The 19578-nt window shown below is 39.3% G+C and overlaps 1 protein-coding gene across 2 annotated transcripts in view; it reads left to right on the forward strand.

Annotated features, from left to right (window-relative positions):
• Positions 1-19578, forward strand: part of Ralgps2 (Ral GEF with PH domain and SH3 binding motif 2) — a 96297-nt gene that overhangs the window by 14667 nt on the left and 62052 nt on the right. For both annotated transcript variants that reach the window (XM_035445307.1, XM_035445308.1), the window contains exons 4-6: positions 5047-5130; positions 9096-9185; positions 11809-11901. In XM_035445307.1, the coding sequence (XP_035301198.1) occupies positions 5047-5130; positions 9096-9185; positions 11809-11901 (267 nt within the window). The remainder of the gene's footprint in view (positions 1-5046; positions 5131-9095; positions 9186-11808; positions 11902-19578) is intronic.

A 19578-nucleotide genomic window follows, 5' to 3' on the forward strand; every position in this document is an offset into this window, starting at 1 on the left:
TGGGGGGGGTGGTTGTTTTGTCTGTACACCTTGTGCATGCAATGCCTGTAAAGGCCAAAAGAGGATGTCTCTCTGGAACTGTCGTTACAGAAGGTTGTTAGCTGATATGTTGATGCTAGGAACTGAACCCAGGTCGTCTGCAAGATCAGGAAGTGCTATTTACTGCTGAGCCATCTCTAGCCCCTTCGCTTTGTTTTTTGAAATAGGTGCCTGCTGCAGTACCTGTCTGGGAACTAGGCATTGAACTTGGGTCTTCATATTGTCATGGCAAGTACCTTCCCAACTGAGCCATCTCCCTAGCCATGTAGAGCTTATTGTGATGTTCCTCAAGACAAGGGAATTTTTTTCTCACATAGAAATTAAGGGGCTGATGGGAGGTATGGTAGAGCAGGTCAGAATTCCTGAAAGTCTAGGTAGCTGTGAATGCAGGTCAGGATTTAAGAAGAAAGTAGTGAGTCCTAATACAATTCTAGCTTTGTAATACATTAGGTGGATTTCTTGTTTGTTTCTTTCTTTATTTTTGGAGACGGGGTTTCTCTGTGTAACAGCCTTGGCTTGTTGGAACTCACTGTGTAGACCAGGCTGGCCTGGAACTCACAGAGATCTGCCTGCCTCTGCCTCCTGAGTGCTGGGATTAAAGACCTACACCACCACTTCCCAGTACCATTAAGTGGAAAAAAGTACAAACATTGAAGAAAACCTGTACAGAGAAATTCCCCCAACCTCTCACCTGATTTTATTGATTCACTGATTTAGTTGCATCTCGATGGCAGTTGTGCTATACCAAAATAGGGAAGTGGTATGTGTGCCATGCATGTCTGTGTAGTTCTATGATGTTTCATTGTGCACGCTGACCTGTACTAGCTTACAGACCAGGAACAAGTCTTCATCTTGGAGCTTTCCCTCCTGCTGTCCCTTTTCAGTCACAGCTATCACCCCACTGCCAACATCCTGCACTGCTCAACGGCTCCCTCCTCTCATGGAATCTACGACCTCTTCTCTTGACTCTCGACTCCTCCTAAGATGCCAGGGTTACTCTACTATTAATCAGGGCATTTCTAGTTACATTTCTTTTTCTATGGTGGTTGCTCAGTTTGAAGATCTTACATCTTCTGTTTTTCTTTATTGGTGAGAAATGAACCCAGGACCTCACGCATAAGCTATACCACCAAGCATGTCCCCCGCTGTTCCCTTTCTCTTTACTTTGTCTCTCCTTCCTTTCTCCTTCCTTTTCTGTCTTTTTGTTTGTTTGTTTTTTCAAAATACATTTTGGGGCTGGAGAGACGGTGCAAGGGTTAAGACTGTTGCCTGCACTTTCAGAGGTCCTGAGTTCAATTCCCAGCAACTGCATGGTGGCTCACAACCATCTGTAATGGGATCTGGTGCCCTCTTCTGGCACACATGCATATATGCAGGCAGAACACTGTATACATAATAAATAAATAAATCTTGAAAAAGTACATCGTGTGTGTGTGTGTGTGTGTGTGTGTATGTGTGTGTGTGTGTGTGTATGCACACAGCTGTACACACACTTGGGTGTGTGCATGCCACGAGCACTTGTGGAAGTCAAAAGACAACCTGCAAGCTTTTCTACTGTGTGAGATTGAACTCAAGTCAGGCAGCAAGCAATCTTACCCTAGCTTTAGAAGTTGTTGCTTTCAGTTGCCTAATAGCATTCTCTCAAGATAATTTGTGGTTGAGATTTTTTTGTTGCTGTTGTTTTTAATCTCTTTGTCTCCAGGGTCCTCTTTTTATGGATGCTTTGCTTTGCACACACACACACACCCACACTTCATCTATGTAATGAGCCACAGGAAGATCAGTTGTTATCTTTTAAGTTCTTGGCCATTTTTTTTTGAATTGCTCCTTTCTTGGATCTCTTAAAGGTTCCTAATATTTAGATGTTACCACGTGGATTTTTAGTTAATGTCAAATTATCTGTCCGTTCATCCATCTGTCTGTCTGTCCATCCATCTATCCATCTCTGTGTAGAAAGGGTATTTATTAGAGTGGCTTATAGGCTGTGGTCCAGCTAATCTAAGAATGGCCATCTACCAACAGAAAGTCCAAGCGTCCAGTAATTATTCTGTCTACAAAGCTGGATGTCTCAGCTGGTCTTCAAAATATGTCAGAATCCCCCCAAAAATAGGCTTTAATGCAAGTGAAGAAATGGACTGGCCAGTTGAGAGCGAGGGCAAGCAGGCAAAGGGCAAAAGCTTCCTTTTTCCGTGTTCTTTACATAGGCTGCCAGCAGAAGGGCCACCCAGATTAAAGTGGGTCTTCCCACCTTAAAGGATTTGGATTAAAGGTGCATCTTTCCATGTCAAATGATTTAATTGAGAGTAGTCTCTTGTAGGTTTACCTAGTTGCTTAGGTTTTAGTTAATTACAGATGTAATCAAGGTAACACCAAGAACAGCCATCACAAGTCCACCCCTTGTCCGCTTGACACAGTCACATCTTATATCATGTTTAATTTCCAAATAAAAATAATAACCATGTAATAATTACAACTAACATGATATAGCTAAACCACATACAACTGCAAATGAATTATAAATTTTAGAATAGGTGGCATTTTCCCTTGAGGGACATTCTTTTAGTATCTTGAAAATTAAATACAATAACCATTGATACTCTTCTAATATTATACTATATGATAAATCAAGGAAAATATACAAAATATCTGCACAAACACATTCTTTTTTTTCCTTTTTTAAAATTTAAATTAGAAACAAGCTTGTTTTATATGTCAATCCCAGTTCCCTCTCCCTCCCCTCCTCCCCTGCCCCCTTCCTCCCCCATCCCATCTCCTTTCTGCTCCCTAGGGAGGGCGAGGCCTTCCATGGAGGATCTTCAAAGTCTGTCCTATCATTTGGAGCAGGGCCTAGGCCCTGTCCCATGTGTCTAGGCTGAGAGAGTATCCCTCTATGTAGAATGGGCTCCCAAAGTTCATTCATGTACTCGGGATAAATACTGATCCACTACCAGATTAACCAGACCTCCTAACTGACACCCATGTTCAGGGGTCTGGGTCAGTCCTATGCTGGTTTCCCAGCTATCAGTCTGGGGTCCATGAGCTCCCCCTTGTTCAGGTCAGCTGCATGAACACATTTTTAGTAAGATATGACAGGTGTAATAAGTTTTCTCATCTATCTAAGAGTACTGAGGGTATATTTTTCTTTCTCTATTTCTTTTGTTGCCTACCCAAAGAGTTCTTTTCCTTTTTCATATGGGTTCTTTCCTCCATTGCTTTTGCTGTATTGTAGATCTCCTCCAATGGACTTGAAATCTGTGGACAGAAACTCTCCTTTAAATTCAAAGGAATTCAGTTCTATTAGCATACAACTATCAGAATATTTTTAAAAAGTGATATGCATTAGCCATGTGTGTGTGCTTCATTAACATTCAGGAAGGTATGGAGATAATCATCATAATTTTGAAGCAGTGAGGCAGAGTGATATTTTTGAGTTCTTTCTACCAGTTGTATAGTGATACAAAAATGTGATTTCTTTTGTATCACAAAGAATACATATATTGTACAGTATTCTGCAGCCTGCATTTATAATCATAGAAGACTCACTTGTTTTATTTTTTATTTTATGTGTGTAGCATGAATTCTAATTAGTCTTAATAATAAAAGCCCTGGTCAGATATAGGAGCAAATGCTGAAAGATCAGAAAAGTAGAACAGCCAGCCACTAGTTCTTACCTCTACCAAATCCTCAGACCGAATGGGCCATCCTGTCTCTAGGAATCCTCAGACTGAATGTTATGAGTTCCTGTCTCCTCCACTTTATATTCCTCTCTCTGCCCAGCCATAACCCTTCCTGTCTCCACCTTCCTAGTGCTTGGATTAAAGGTATGTGAATCCCAAGTACTGGTATTAAAGGTGTGAGTCATCACCTTCTGGCTCTGTTTCTCTTTTAGACTGAATCAATCTCGTGTAGCCCAGGGTGGCCTTGAACTAACAAGAGATCCGTCTGCCTCTGTTTCCTGAATGCTGAGATTAAATGTGTGTGCCACCACTGCCTGGCCTTTATGGCTAACTAGTGTGGCTAGTTCCTCACTCTGATCTCCAGACAGCTTTATTTGTTAAAGCACAAACAAAATATCACCACATATGTGGATAGATGTTTTGCCTGAATCCACATCTATACATCACTTGAGTGCCTGGTGCCCACAGAGGCCAGAAGAGGGCATTGGATCCCCTGGAACTGGATTTATAAACAGTTAGGAGCACCATGTAGGTGCTGGTTTATCAAACCTAGGTCCTCTCTAAAACCAGCAATTGTTCTTAACTGCTGAGCCATCTCTCCAACCCAGAATGGTTCATTTCAAGTAGAGGGCACTAGTGTAAAGTTTTTAAAAAGCAAGATCTTGAACCATTTGAATTCTATTCTTAAATCATTGGTGTGATCAAGAACTTATTAGAGGTATCTTCAAATATCTGAAGTCAATAACTTTCAGGTAAAAAAAATCAGAGCGGTAGCACCTGCCTGTAAACCCGAGCACTTAGTGAGGGGTGGGGAAAGGGACAGAGGGGACCTGGGGCTGGGGCTGGCTGCCTGTAGTGTCTAGCTAACATGGGAATTCCATGAGGTTCAGAGTGATTGAAAAAGACACCCATTGTTGGCCTCTGGCTTGTAGACCATATAGTCATTAGCAAGCCCACATACCACACCGTACATGTATAAAAAGGAAGAGAGAAAAAGCTAATTGTGGGGCTCTGAGTGATTGCATGGGTTTGACAGAGGTATTTATTATGTCTTATGGGATATTCAACTTTAATTTTCACTCAGAGAACATCCCTTCATACTCAGCCTATGAAATGCAAGTTTGCCTGTATTCTTTTAGACAGGAATTTTATGCATATAATGTAATAAAATTTGCTTTTAAGTTTTACAGAATAATTAATATTGTTAGACATCGTTACTGGTTGTTCAAAAAAGAACATATGTAGTCTTTAATGTTTAAATTCTCAAGTATAAGAAAACTGAGCTATGTCTTACATTTAATTTATAACATTTTTTTTTTAAATTTCCTAGGAGCTTTCCAGTTGTGGATGGAATAAAAAAGAAAAATATAGTTCTGCACCAAACGCAGTTGCTTTCACAAGAAGATTTAATCATGTGAGTTCTGCTTATCGGGTGAGGAGGGCGTGGCTGTGCCTGATTGTCCATACCCTATTGAAGCCAGAGATTGCGTCTAGAGTCTCCTAGTGTTGCTCTTCATCACTACCACTCCACTTTTAAGACAGAGTCTCTCACTGAACTCAGAACATATGGATTGACTGTACTGGCTGACCAGTAAGCCCCCCGAATTATCTTGTCTGTGCAGATCCTCCCACCGTCACCCCAGCACTGCCTACCCAGCATTTTACATGAGTGCTTGAGATCTAGGCTCAGGTCTTCATGTTTGTACAGCAAAGCACTTTACCCACTGAGTCATCTTCTGGACCTTCCCATTATTATTGTTATTAGTAGGAGGAGGAGGAGGAGGAGAAGTAGTTGTAGTAGTAGCAGTAGTAGTTGTAGTATCACAAATTCTAATTGGTATTAACAATAAAAACTTGGAGTCACATGGGGGGCGGGCAGTGGCGCTGAAAGTTCAGAGAAGCAAAAAAGCCAGCCATAGCTCATACTGAAAGGGCAATCCTGTCTCCATGAATCCTCAGACAATGCTCAGACTGACTGCCTCAGACTTATGGCCTCGACTGCATCGTCAGACTGCTCAGATTGCTTCAGAGTGACTGCTGCTCAGACTGCGTTGAGCTCCTGTCTCCTCCCACCTTATATTCTCAGTCTGCCCAGCCATATCCCTTCCTGCCTCCACCTCCTTAGTGCTGGGATTAAAGGCATGTCACTCTAAGTGCTGGGATCACCTTTGTGTGAACTCTGTTTCTTTTTTAGACTGGATCAATTTCATGTAGCCCAGGGTGGCCTTGAACTAATAGAGATGTGTCTGTCTCTGTCTCCCCAATGCTGGTATTAAAAGTGTGTACCACCACTTCCTGACTTCGATGGCTAAGTAGTGTGGCTAGCTTGGCACTCTGGTCTTCAGAGTTAGATCAGTAAAAAAAAAAAAAATCACAATTTTTTTTTTTCTGAGGTGGTGTCTTGTGTGTTCAATCTAACCCTGCTTGCTGTGTAGCTGAAGGTGACCTTGAGGTCCTGATCCTCCTGCTTCTGCCTCTGAGTGCTGGGATTAAAGGCATGTGTCACCATGCCCCTCCCCCATTTGAGATTATTAGAAGGTGAAGTCTCATTTCATTGTTTTTATTCACCATTTGAAATGCTTGGTGTAGTGCTTTGCATGAAGCCAGCTCATGGGTTCATATGTCTGAATGCTTGGTCTCCTGCTAATGCATCTGTTGGGGAAGGATTAGGAAGTTCTTGTTTCAGAAGGTGTGTTACTGGGGGTGGGCTTTGAGATATCAAAAGCCCATACCAGGCCCAATGTGTCTCTCTCTGCTGCCTGAAGGTCAGGATGTAAAGCTCAGCTACTGCTCCAACACCATGTCTGTATGCTTCCTGCCTTGATTATGGACTGACTCTCTAAAACTATAAGCAAACCCCCAATTCAGTGCTTCCTTTTATGAGTTGTCATGTCTCTTCTTCACAACAGTGGAACAGTGACTAAGACGTTTGGGGTTGATTTTTTTGTACTTGTGGTTTGTTTACCTAGACACCCATTTTAAAGGAAGCATGAAAGGACTGAGGTTATCATCACCATCATCATCATCATCATCATCTAGTAGATAATGAGTTGGTGTTCCATCATCTTCAGATAGTAACCAATAGTTTTCTGTTTCTGTCCTGTTTCCCTCCCGCCCTTGGTTGTCAGACTCTACTTTCAGCCAATAGATGTGTTACAGCTGTCTCGTTCAAGTCTCGGGAACTCACTGATACTCCAGGTTCTCAGGACTGCGTTTTTATTTGTCTCTTCTGTAGTATATCTGCATGTCCTTTCTCCCATACCCTGTAGTCCAAACACTTGCTTTATCCTATGTACCAAACCACAGTCTTAAGAATAGTAATAGCTGAATATTCCTAATTTGAAACTCCAAGCCTGAAGTGCTCAAAAACCCAAAATACACCAGTGCGATACCACAGGTTGACCTTTGTTCCTGACTTCATGTGATAGGTCATAGTACGATGTAGGTGCATTCACAACTATTGAATAAAATTTTAGCTTTTTAGCTGTGTGTTTAAGGTGTGTATGGAACCTAAGTGAATTTAGTGTTTAGACTTGGATCTTGTTCCTGAAACATCTCGTGTTTGTACAAATACTCCAAAAACCTAAAAAATTATTTTGATTATTGTATATTCAACCTATACTGACAGCCAGCCACTACCATGACTGTGGGAAACAGTAGGTTTGCAGGCGCCCTCTCTCTGTTCCCTATTGCCCATTTTGATAGCTGAGCTCTGTACTGTCTGAGTGCATTGGGGTTGTAGAGTGCTCTTTATTTTTATCTTAGTATTGTGAATAAGTATTTAGAGCTTACTCACACTCATGTTGATGCCTATCATCATTTTTATTGTCCAAAACTTGCTCTCAAGCAGCTCATTGGACAACGATGCCTCAGTTCAGGCATGAAGGCAAATTGGCTTGTGTTCTTTATAGGTGGAAACTGGCTTTATTGGATAAAAGAACCTGATTCCATTTTCTTTCCTTGATTATTTTTTTCTGGCTTAGAGTGTTTGTTGCTTTTGAAAAGTTGGATGATAGTCTTTTTTTCTTTAAAAATACTTTTTTTTTTTTTTGCTTAGATGATCAAAGGTGTTTTTTAAGTCTAATTGTATCAAACTGTTTCTTAGCCCTGGTTATTCTGTCAGTATCCGCAGAAAGGATCAGCCCTAACTGGGACCATTGTAGTCTTTTTTGCATAGGGTTTCGATGTGCTTGGATTTCTCGGAATGGAGCTCAGGGTTTCCAGGGGGAGTATTCTAGCAGTCAAGGCAGACACTATGTGGTCCTGTTGGGACTATTCTGGAAGTTAGAACCTGCTTTGCTCCATGAAAGCTTCCCAGATTCATCAAAGCACTGTGTGATGGAAATCACAACTTCTGATGAAAGTGACAAATAAGTTGGATTTTAAAAATCATATTTGTCTTAAAATGTGTCTAACATGAATTTTAATGAAGTCATTGATTATGCAGCTTTGATTTTTGTTGGAGTTCCTGATTAAATAAATTGAAATATATATTAATATGATGTTATAAAATATGTAATTTTCTATTAGCATAAATTCACAAAATACATGTAATTACACAAACACACATGTTGACAGCTGTTTACAGGTAGAAATTCCAAGAAAAATCTAAAATTGCTTTTTCAAGTGAAGACATAAAGACATCATGACCTTTGACTGAGACTCAGCCATGGCTTGTTTCTTTGAGATTAAAGTTTGAATTAGCACTAAATACTTAGATTTTATTTTGCAGTACATGAATTAAAACAAATGTTTGTATAATTTTATGGATGTGTGTGCGTTCATTCGTGTTTAAGTGAACACATGCTTTCTTGTACACCTGGAGTCAGAGGACAACCCTGAGTTAATTCCCTACTTCCACCATGTGTTCTAGGGATCAAACTCAAGTTGGTGGCCTTGCTCTTGTAGTGGCAAGCTTTTTACCTGCTGAGCCATCCTCAGCCTCTGGGGTTTTTGCTGTTGGTTAGTTTGTTTTTAAATTAATGCCTCATTTAATTAGAAGATACCACAAGACTTTTAAAAGAAGTCTTTAGATTTCATGATATTTTCTTTACATAAGAAACCATAGTCAAGGGCAGGAGAAAGTATGTTTTATTTTATTTTTATTTTTTATTTTGTTTTTGTTTTTCAAGACAGAGTTTCTCTGTATTGTTTTGGAGGTTGTCCTGGAACTCACTCAGTAGATCAGGGTGGCCTCAAACTCACAGAGATCCACCTGCCTCTGCCCTCTGGGTGCTGGGATTAAAGTTGTGCACCACCAATGCCCGGCCAAAAGTGTGTTTTAAAAATAACTACAGGAAATACAACAAGTAACATTTAATATTAGTTTTAATCTTGGTAAATGTTGCCCTTTGGTTATTTTTTAATTTGTCTTTTCAGGTAAGCTTTTGGGTTGTTAGAGAGATTCTCCATGCTCAGACATTGAAAATAAGAGCGGAAGTTTTGAGCCACTATATTAAGACTGCTAAGGCAAGTATGGCTTGGTCTTTAGCTCACCCAGTCAGAAATGTTTTAAGTTACTATCTGTTTACTGATTATGGAAAATAAGGCCTGTTGAGTATGTTGAATGCCTCTTTTTGCTGCCTTTTTCTTTATTCTTGGTCACCCCCATTCTTATAGACAGGGCTGAGAGTGTGAAATTATAATATTTGTAGAATATTAGACTATGTTGAAGGGGATGGAGAAAGCCATGTAGGATTAAGTTGGAGAATACACAGTGATTTTTGTTACTTTTGATTTTTGTTTGTTTTTACTTGTTTATTTTTGATTATGAAATGAACCACCCAGTTATATAGAAAATAAGACTTTGCAGGCTGGAGAGATGTCTTGGTGGTTATGAGCACTTGCTCTTCTTCCAGAGGACCCAGGTTCACTTCCTAGCACCCACTGGTGACTTGATGCTGCCTTCTGACTCCCATGGGCACCAGGCACTCGAGTGGTACATAGGCATGCATGTGTGCAAAACACATACATAAAATAAAAATACATAAATAAAAGACTTTGTTTTTTTTCATATTTGAAGTTTTGTTGAGGGGGATGTAAGAAAATAAGGTACAGAGACAGAACAGGGGGGGGGGGAGGTGCAGAAAGATCCTGTCTGCACTCCAGAGAAACAACAGGAAAAGGAGCTAAGACTTTATTTTTGAGACAGTATTACAATAGACCATGCTGACTTTGAACTCATGCCCCCTACTTTCAACTCCCAAGTACTAAGATTGCAAGTGTGACCTGCAATATCCTCCTAGACTTTAGTTTAGATGAATAATACATATGATTATGTTCAGTGCTGCTAACAAGTGCACTGAAGAATTAGTGAGAGACCATGATAATAAATATAGTTGGAGACTCAGCATGGATTTCAAGGGTAATCAGAATTTCAGAGAGAGCAGCAGTTTTTTCAGAGGTAGATACTGAGATCAACCTATAACAACTCCAAATTTATGTTAACTTCACTAAGTGTGATGATATATCCATGTTTATTCTGCATGATTCTTTTAATAAACAGGCCTTATCTCACCTGTGGATTGAAAGATGGTGGAATAAAACAGAAGTGTTCTGCTTATAATTTAGGTTGGAATTCTTCCTGTATTTTCCCTGAACATATGGAAACAATCTTATTCTAACATTCTGTGTCACTAGGTGGCAGGATTAGCCTTCCACATATGTGAGATTTTATAGAAATGTTATAGGAATTTTTTAAAACATTGTTAAAAGTTAATTAAGTACTAGTTTTTAACTAAAGAAGATAATGACTTTTCCCATAGATTCTGAATATCTATTTTTCTGATATCTTTGGTAGATTTTTAGAATTTATTTATATGTTTTTACCCATACAATCTACCATTTTTCTTCTAAATAATTCCATTTCTGTCTGCACTCTTAACTTATATTTGACAGCTTTTGCTTTTATTGCAAATCCCAATTCCCTAATCTTTTCCAATTACTGTTAAATCACCATTTTGACACTCTGCCTTTTGTATTCAAGCTTGTAGTAAGGCTCAAATTGGTCTTTTCCTTTAATACCTGTTTCTGTTTGATTCTCTAGAGAGACAGAACCAACAGCATTTTATGAAAACATGTATAAAGATTCAAATTAAAATGTGTGATGAGATTTAGAATTGGCTCACATTATTGGTGGGGCTAGAGTCTGAAAACATTAGGGCACACCAACAAGCTGCAGACTCAGGCAAGAGTGTCAAGATGCAGTTTCTTTTCCTTCTAGGTCCTCTGCATGTTTTGACATATATCAAGTCTAAGGTGGTACCTAGTCCCTAGTGAACATTTAACATATACTCATTTAATGACTAGATTATACAATCTCCCATGAAGGTTTATATCCTGTTTCATGTTTGCTGTTTTGTTTTTATTTGATTTCTTTGGATTTTCAATTAGATACCCACTATAGGGCTTATCTGGTTGTTTGGGACAACTGTAAAACGGCTTGTTTTTAGATACCACTTTTGGGGCAGAAATAAGACAAAATTCTGAGATGTTAGCTTCAAATGTAAAGTGGATTTCTTGGGAAATTTGTGGAACCCACTGTTCAATGCATGCATACTATAAGAGCAACATACCAGAATGAATTAAAAACAAAGGATTTAGGATCTTGGACATGAGGAAACAGGATATGGAGGGATCACTGACGACAGCAAGTTTGAACTCTAGCCCTGGGATAACAGGAACACTGGGCAGGAAACCAACCTATGTAGACCCTTTCTTGTGCCTTGAACCACAGAGCAGACAACCAGTAATACTGCCCTGCAAAGGATGCATCTGCTTCCGGAACCCAGGGCATGACCATTATGGACATGTCAGTTAAACTTGGCACCAATCCATAACTTCAGCTTCAAAAATATATTGCCCTTTTAGAGCTGGATTTATTCCCAGAGCTTGGGTGAAAATGCCAATGTAGAGCATAGACATTATATTGTGGGCCAAAAATAATTTACTGGGTCCTCTAGAAGACAGTTCTCAACAAGGACAGTGATAAATACTGGCATTCTACCAACTACCCAGATTGTGTTAAACTATAGTGTCCTTCACTTTTTTCTTTAAAATAATAATCCTTCTCCCCTTTTTATTAAATCTTCAGAAACTGTATGAACTTAACAACCTTCATGCACTCATGGCTGTGGTTTCCGGCTTACAGAGTGCACCAATTTTCAGGTTGACTAAGACATGGGCGGTGAGTAACCCTTCATAGTTTAATGAAACATTAGACTTCTGTGCAAAGTAAAGATTTTATTAGTTTCTTTTGTAAGTCTCAGATGACTATTATGGTAATAGGTAAGAATTCTTAAATATTACACTTTGTTGTTTGAAACCTACATTTAAGACTCCTTAAACATTGCCCTGAGCTTAGGAGGTAATTTGTGGTAGACTGAGGTCGATGCTTGGGTTTTGCACTTTAGAGAATCATTTTGAATGCTTCTTTAGGCATCTCTGATGACATCCTGTGTCATCCTCACCTGATAATTTGTATTTAACAGTGTACATTTCATACTTTTGGTAAGTTTCAGGATCTAAATCACAACCTTTAAATTTTTTACTAATTTCAGCTTCCATTATTTTTAGCCACAGACCTTAAGGTTGTAGAAAAATTTCATGCTAAACATGGGATTATATGATATTGCTGAAGTTCTTTTACAGCCGCCATCAAATTGGCTCCTATTGCTTTAACAAGATTAGGGTATGATTTTTGGCATCTGCCAGCATTTATATCTTTGTTTTTGAGTAGCATGATACCATACTCAATCTTCCTAGTTGTCTTTCTTCTTTCCCTCCCTTTCCTTTTTTATAGTTTTTATTGTGACACTAAGGCCTCACACAAGCTACTGTCACTGAGCTACATCCCCAAACCACTTTTTGTTGTTTTTACTTTTTGCGTCAAATCAATGTCTTGCTAAGTCACTCAAAATGGCCTTGAACTTGGAATCTTCCTGCCTTAGCCTATCAAGTTTCTGGAGTTATAAGCCTGTCATACCAGCCTCTTGTGCAGGGTGTGTGTGTCTGTGTGTTTGTATGTGTCTTTGTGTCTGTTACTACATTGAGCAAAGGCTTATAAAAAGTACTAAAATGTCATTGTGTGTGTGCACATGCTTGTTTGCCCAAGTTCATTTGTTAATGCATATGTATTTGGAAACCAGAGGACAACCTTAAGTGTCATTCCTCAGAAACTATTTATCTTTACCTTCTTTTTTGCGGCAGGAATTTTCATTGGCCTGGAAGTCGCCAGTTAGGCTCTGTAGGCTGGCCTATGAGCTCCGGGGATTCTTTTGTTGTCGCCCCCACCCCAAGAACTAGGATTGTTTCACTCGGGGCCTTGTGTTTTTCAGTGGAAGCATTTTATTAAAAGAGCTTTCTCCCTAGTCCCCTCACTTTGTTCATAATTAATCAAGAAAATGCTGCTCTTGCTTTCCTGATGTATTAAAGATAGATTTTATATGAAAACTATAGTTTTTATATTGGAAAATTATTAGCGTGAGAGAGCTTGTAATCTTTATTTTTCCATTATAAATACCTGGTGAAGGATTTTCCTATTTTAAAAATTCTTTGTAATTATGATGGCCTCATTCTTTAAAATCTGAATTCCATGGGGGGAGCTGGAAATGACTGCAAATAATGCAGTTATGAGTTCTGTCTTTAAAATTCCAGGGAAAGGCATTATACTTTGATTTATGCTGTGATTTAGAAGTGGGATTTATTTCCTTCAAGTTGTTATTTTCCTTGAAAATATTTTTGTTGCCATCATCTAATTCTGTGAAAACAACTTTTTTTTTTTTGGTTTGGTTAACAGTTCCACTAATCTACAATAAGCTTAATAAACTTTAAAAATTGCATTCCAGTGAATGATATAGATCCCATCCTTACACACCTGTAGCCTACTGGAGAAAAATAATCTGTAGTAAACAAATTGTATAGTAAGAAATACCAGAAGAAAAGTAAAATGAAAAGGAAAATAGGGTAACTTTTTTTTTTTTAATTAATATGGGAAGAGCACATCTCATAGTGGGCTGGTGTCAGCTTTCTAACACTAGATACCCAACATAATCAATAAGGGAGGCTATCATGGATAGGAGAAGCAAGTGTTGTAGGAAAGCAGGTATTGTTTATAGTACAGGGAGAACTTTTGAGTCCACCGTTGGATCTGGCAGTTGAAGAAGATTGGTGATGTTAGCAAGAGAGGTGTTGGTGTGGTGGGGTGAAAAACTGATTGGATTTGAGAGTGATGGCAAAAGACTAGGTCAGTAAGTGTAGACTGTGCCTCTGAGTAAGTTTGCTGTAGAATGAATGTTAAGGACCTGATAGTATCTGGAGAAAGGTAGGAGACTAAAGCTTTGTGGCACATCCTTTTTTTTATTTTTTAGGTGGGATTGTGACCAGTAAGTTCTGTGCAGATCACAATGATGTAGTAGAATCGGGGAGATGATGAGAAAATAATTTCTTCAAGGGAATCCTCAATTAGATGAAAGGAATTAGTTCAGTACTGTGGTACTTCCATGTTAATATACAGGGAGGGCTGTATCTTTTTACAGATGTAGGTGAATTGGTAGATTGGGTGGTGGGAGTTTATCGAAGTTCCTCTGGCTGCTTTGATTCTTTAGAAACAAAGTTCTTAGTTGAGAATTGTGAAAGAAATCCTTGGAAGGATGTGCATCCAGGAAGGTAGGACAGCACCATGTCTAGGGAGGCATGAGAGATCACCGGGCTTTATAAAGAAGATTTTTGGTAAGGAGTTTAAAATGAAGGCAACCAACATTTACATACAGGTTCAGGCTCAGTATAAGTGTGGTATACTGGTAAGAATCGTATTTAACCAGACTTGAGGTTTTTTTGTTTGTTTTTTTTTTTTTTTTAAGTCAGGTTTGTACTAGAGAGATCTATGGTAGAATGAGAGGTAGTTACGATAAATCTTTCCGCCAAAAGCCGCCCGAGCCCCACAACCACGTGTGCACTTTAAGCCAGCTGCTGGCCCAAATTAATGCACAGAGAGACTTGTATTAGGTTCAAAGCTGCTTGGCCAATGACTAGGACTTCTCATCTGCTAGCTCAGTATTAATTATCATAAATCTATATATGTTATAAGATTTATCTTATTGGATGCCTTATTGGCGTCCCTCCTTGCCAGTGGCTCACATCCTGCCTCTGGAGGAAGCAAACGGGAAAAGGGGAGAACACTTCCTGTTTCCTTGCTAAATATGAGTCTCCTTGCTATGTCACTTCCTGCCTGGATCACCACTTATCTACTACATTTCCTGGAATCCTCTTTGACTCCTAGTCCTGTCTAACTTGCTGTTTCATTGGCCAAACAGTATTTTATTTAACAATCAATAAAATAAACATACACAAGTACTTCTCCTATCAAGAGGTGAAAGAGAGAATATAGAGTTATCTTATTGAAACATTAGGAAACTAAGTCAAGCAAATAAAGGTGAGAAATGATAAATGGTGAAAAGAAAGTAAAACATTACAATGACCATGAAAGTCTCAATAAAGCCCATGACAGAGTAGTGGGTCAAAATGGCGGAGGCAGAAAAACTGGATGAAAAGTCAAGAAAAGAGAGTGGTGAATGTTAAACACATGTAGAATGTAAGCAGTAAGACTCATAAAAGAAGAAATGGTTCATGGGCCCTTTTATTCCAACCTCTAAAATCTTAAAGGCATAAAGGGAAGTTACTTGTAAGCCATAAATAACAGTAACAAAGTGTTACTCTTGTGTAACATAGTAATACTGTTACTCATTGTTCTCATGTCTAACATAGTAACCAGGAGTGGTTTACTTTCAAATCATTAAAACTAACTCCAATTCCTCAGTGGTACTAACCACTTTGCAAGTGCTCAGGAATGTTGACTAGCAGCTGTTGTCTGGAGAGCACAAACAGATCTCCATCATCACACAAAGTCTACTGGACAGTGTGAATCAGTGCTAGAATGCCATACATACTGAGGACTTGGGGGAGGAAAATGGAATGATAACTTTGGAACAATTGTGAAGCTCAACAAGCAAGAATTATATCTAAGCCCTTCCCAGGCTTAAATCAAAAGATTTATAAGAAAGGAAAGGATACTGAGTGGTACTAGGTACAGATTGGAAGGTTTGGGTAGAGTAGTCTATTGCATCTGAACTTAGAGGTTTAATGTAAGAGCATAAATGTTTCATACCGATTTGGATTACGTGGTTTAGTGGCTAAAATCTTGAGGATTTTTGTCTGTTTGGTGTTTTGTTTTTTGTTTTTTAAATTGATAGAAGGAACATGTTACAAGCTTGTAATATCCTATAATAGGTAAAATATTAGGAGCATTCTCTCAATAATAAAGAAAAGGACGCCATTTTCACTGTTACTGTTCAACACAGGACACTTAGCTGCCATAATAAAATAAGAAAAGGGTAGGTTTTTTTCTATAAGAAATAGGGGAGAGGATAATTATTTAGGTTAATTTGCTTGACTATAAAAGAAGCTTTAAATTATTTTAAAAGGTAAGTTATTAAAAACAATGAAAACTCCCCTAAAAGTTGAATAGAATTGCCATGCAATCAATCCAGTAGTTCTGCTTCTGGACACATGCCCAAAAGAATTGAAAGCTGAGATATAAACATATTTTTCATAAATGTTCTCAGCAGCCAAAAAGTAGAAATAAACCAGGTGTCTGTATGGAGATGAGTGGCAGATAAGTGTGATGTAATATAGACATAGAATGCATTATTATTCAGCCCCACAGAGGACACTCTGCAACATGTTATACCATAAATGAGCCTTACAGATGTGCTGAGTGAAGTACGGGTAGTCTCTCATGTACACACATATCTCTAGACTACCATGAGGAAAACAGCTTGGCCCTGCCATAATGTTCTGTCTCATCACAGACCCAAAGCAACAGGGCCACAGTTATGCATTTTCTTTCTTGTAAGAAGTTTTATCCCAAGTATTTGTCACAGTGATAGAGAACTAATACCTAAGAGTGGTCCCAAAAATCAGGATTGCCGCTGTAACTATACCTGCTGGTGTGGTCCAGAAAGTCTGTGCAGTTAGTTTTGTGGAGGAGTCTAGAAGAAATGGAGATGCAATGTAAAGTTTAGAATCCTGTGAGTGGAGCTTAATGAGGCAGTCGAGTTTGCAGCTTAGAAGACCAGGGTAAAGATGCAAGTGTGGTCGTGAAGATGATGCTCATGAAGCTAGAGGCTTCACGTCACATTCTGATAAAGATCTGTCTGTATTTTGTCCATGCCTTGAACCTGTAGGAACTGAGTTTGCTGGTGATGGACTAATTAATTGTGCAGAGGGAATTTCTAGGTAGCACCATTTTTAGGCAGTGGCTTAGATGCTCAGGAATAAAGGCAGAACAGAAAGTTTCTTAAAAACTGTAGTTTTGGGGCTGGAGCTATGGCTCAGGGGTTAAGAGCACTGACTGTTCTTCCAGAGGTTCTGAATTCGATTCCCAGCAACCACATGGTTGCTCACAACCATCTGTAATGTGATCTGGTGCCCTCTTCTGGCATGCACTGTATACATGATAAATAAATAAATCTTAAAAAAAAACAAAAAAAAACTGCAATTTTCTTAAAGTTGAAATCAAGGAGGGTGTGAGATTACCAAAAACCAACCAAACAAACAAAAAACCAGCAGCACTAAAAGTAAACCAAGTGCTGTGCACCTGTCTGTAGTCAAGGACAATTTTCCATGTTCAGTCATGTAGGCACTCAAAGGCTATTGCAGCCGGGGGTCACGAGTCTGTTGCGGCTCATACTAGTGGAAGACTTTGGTGGTATCCTCATTACACTGTGCATTCGCAGGACTTGTAGGGCATGAAAGCCTCCAATATTTCAAGCAAATCTTTGGTGCTTGAACAGTATATTCAAATGAGGTTAGAATCCCTGCAAACACACCCCCAAATTGAAATTTATGGAGTTGTGAGAATGAAGCCAAAGCTTCAGTGGGCACCCCAGGAAATCAGAGGGTTAGGAATGTGCAGCACTGATGCTGCAGTGGGTTAGCTGAGGCTGCTCAGAAGAGCAGCCATGAGGACTACCACGAGCAAGACCATACCGGTCAGCCTGCCCACGGGCTCTGAAACTCACATCATACTGCCATTTCCACTGGACATTGGATATAGAGTTGTAGGAATGAATATTTGCCCTGCTAAATTTATCCCCTTCCTTACTGTTTCCCTATTTGTTTCTGGAATGGAAATGTTTGCTCTGTACTAGTGTATATTAGAAGTCTGTTGCTTCATCACCACCACCATCATCATCATTGTTTTTGAAGGCTCTCATGGTTAAGAATTCACCTGGAGTTTCAGAGATTTTCATCCTCATTTTGAGACCTATTTCTTCGTTATTACAGAGTAGATGTCAGCCTTTGGGCAAATGTCTCAGTTCAGATCCTAAGTGTCTCCCAAAGTCCGTGTGCTGAATGTTTATAGCGTGTGGTGGGGAGCTTGTAGGGAGTGGGTCATAGTGGCTGAGGTGATGATTGGCTTCCTGGGCCCTCTTACTGTCTGTCTTTGCTTCCTGGACACCATGAGCTAAACAGACTCTGCCTCTATCATGTGCTCCCACCCTTCCCTCCATGATGTAGGAAATGGTGCTAGTTGATCGTGGACTAAAACTATAGACCAAAGTAAAAATTCCCTTCTTCACAAATTAAAACATACATACATTATTAAATCTGTGGGTGTTTTGCATGCCTGCTAGTCTGTGTACCACGTGGGTGTCTGGTACCCACAGAAGTCAGAAAAGGGGCTTGAATGCCTTGGAACTGGACTTAGAGATGGTTGTGAGCCACCATGTGGGTACTGGTATTTGAACCTGGGTTTTCTTCAAGAGCAGTCAATACTCTCAACTGCTGAGCCATCTCTCCAGACCCCAAATTTTCCTACATTTAAGTTGTTTACCTCGGGTATTTTGTCATAGTGGTGAAATCTGACTAACATAAGAGTTCAATCTCAGAAAATGAAAAAGCTTCTGGTTATAAATGGTGGTTGATTATGACTGCAAAACAACATGAATGTAATTAATACCATTGATCCTACAGAATAGTTCAGATATACTTAATTTTAGGGTATACATGTTTGTGTTCTGTTTTGAGACAGGGCCTCTCTATGTAGTCCTGGTTGTCCTGGAACTCACTATGTAAACCAGGTTAGCCTCGAACTCTGAGATCCTTCTGCCCCTGCCTCCCAAGTGCTGGGATCACAGGCATGCACCATAACACCCGGCTTGATATATGTGTTTTAATACTATTTAAAATAGGTTCACTAAGCCAGCTGAATATATCAATTTACAAAAAAAATGTGTATTTGGAACAATTTTAAAGTATTGGCTTCAACACCATTGGGCTGCAAAGATGATAAGCAAGTAAAGCCCTTGCTGGGGCCAGAATTTGGATACCATACCCATGTAAGTGTTGGGTAGACATGGCTGCCTATCAGTATTCGCAGTACACGAGGGGCTGAGACAAGGGAGCCCCGGAGCGAAAAGACTAGCCAGGGCAAGCTCTGTATTTTAAGTGAGAGACCCTGTCTCAGTAGCTAATGTCATTTGCAATTGAAGATGACATTTCACGTCACCTCAGACCTCAATATGCATTCATACAATGGAACACGCGCACAACACACACACACAGAGAGAGAGAGAGAGAGAGAGAGAGAGAGAGAGAGAGAGAGAGAGAGAGAATAAAGAGCCCATAAATAAATAAATAAATAAATAAATAAATAAATAAATAAATACACACATTTAGAGTAATTTTGACAAAATGCCTCAGCCCACATTAAGAAAGGATAGTATTTTCAATAAATGGTTGAGGAAAGTGGATGTCATGTGTTAAAAAAAATGAAATTGAATCCTTATTTTAGAACCACAGG

Source organism: Cricetulus griseus, chromosome 5 (genome assembly GCF_003668045.3).
Source record: "Cricetulus griseus strain 17A/GY chromosome 5, alternate assembly CriGri-PICRH-1.0, whole genome shotgun sequence".
Taxonomy (NCBI): Eukaryota; Metazoa; Chordata; class Mammalia; order Rodentia; family Cricetidae; genus Cricetulus; species Cricetulus griseus.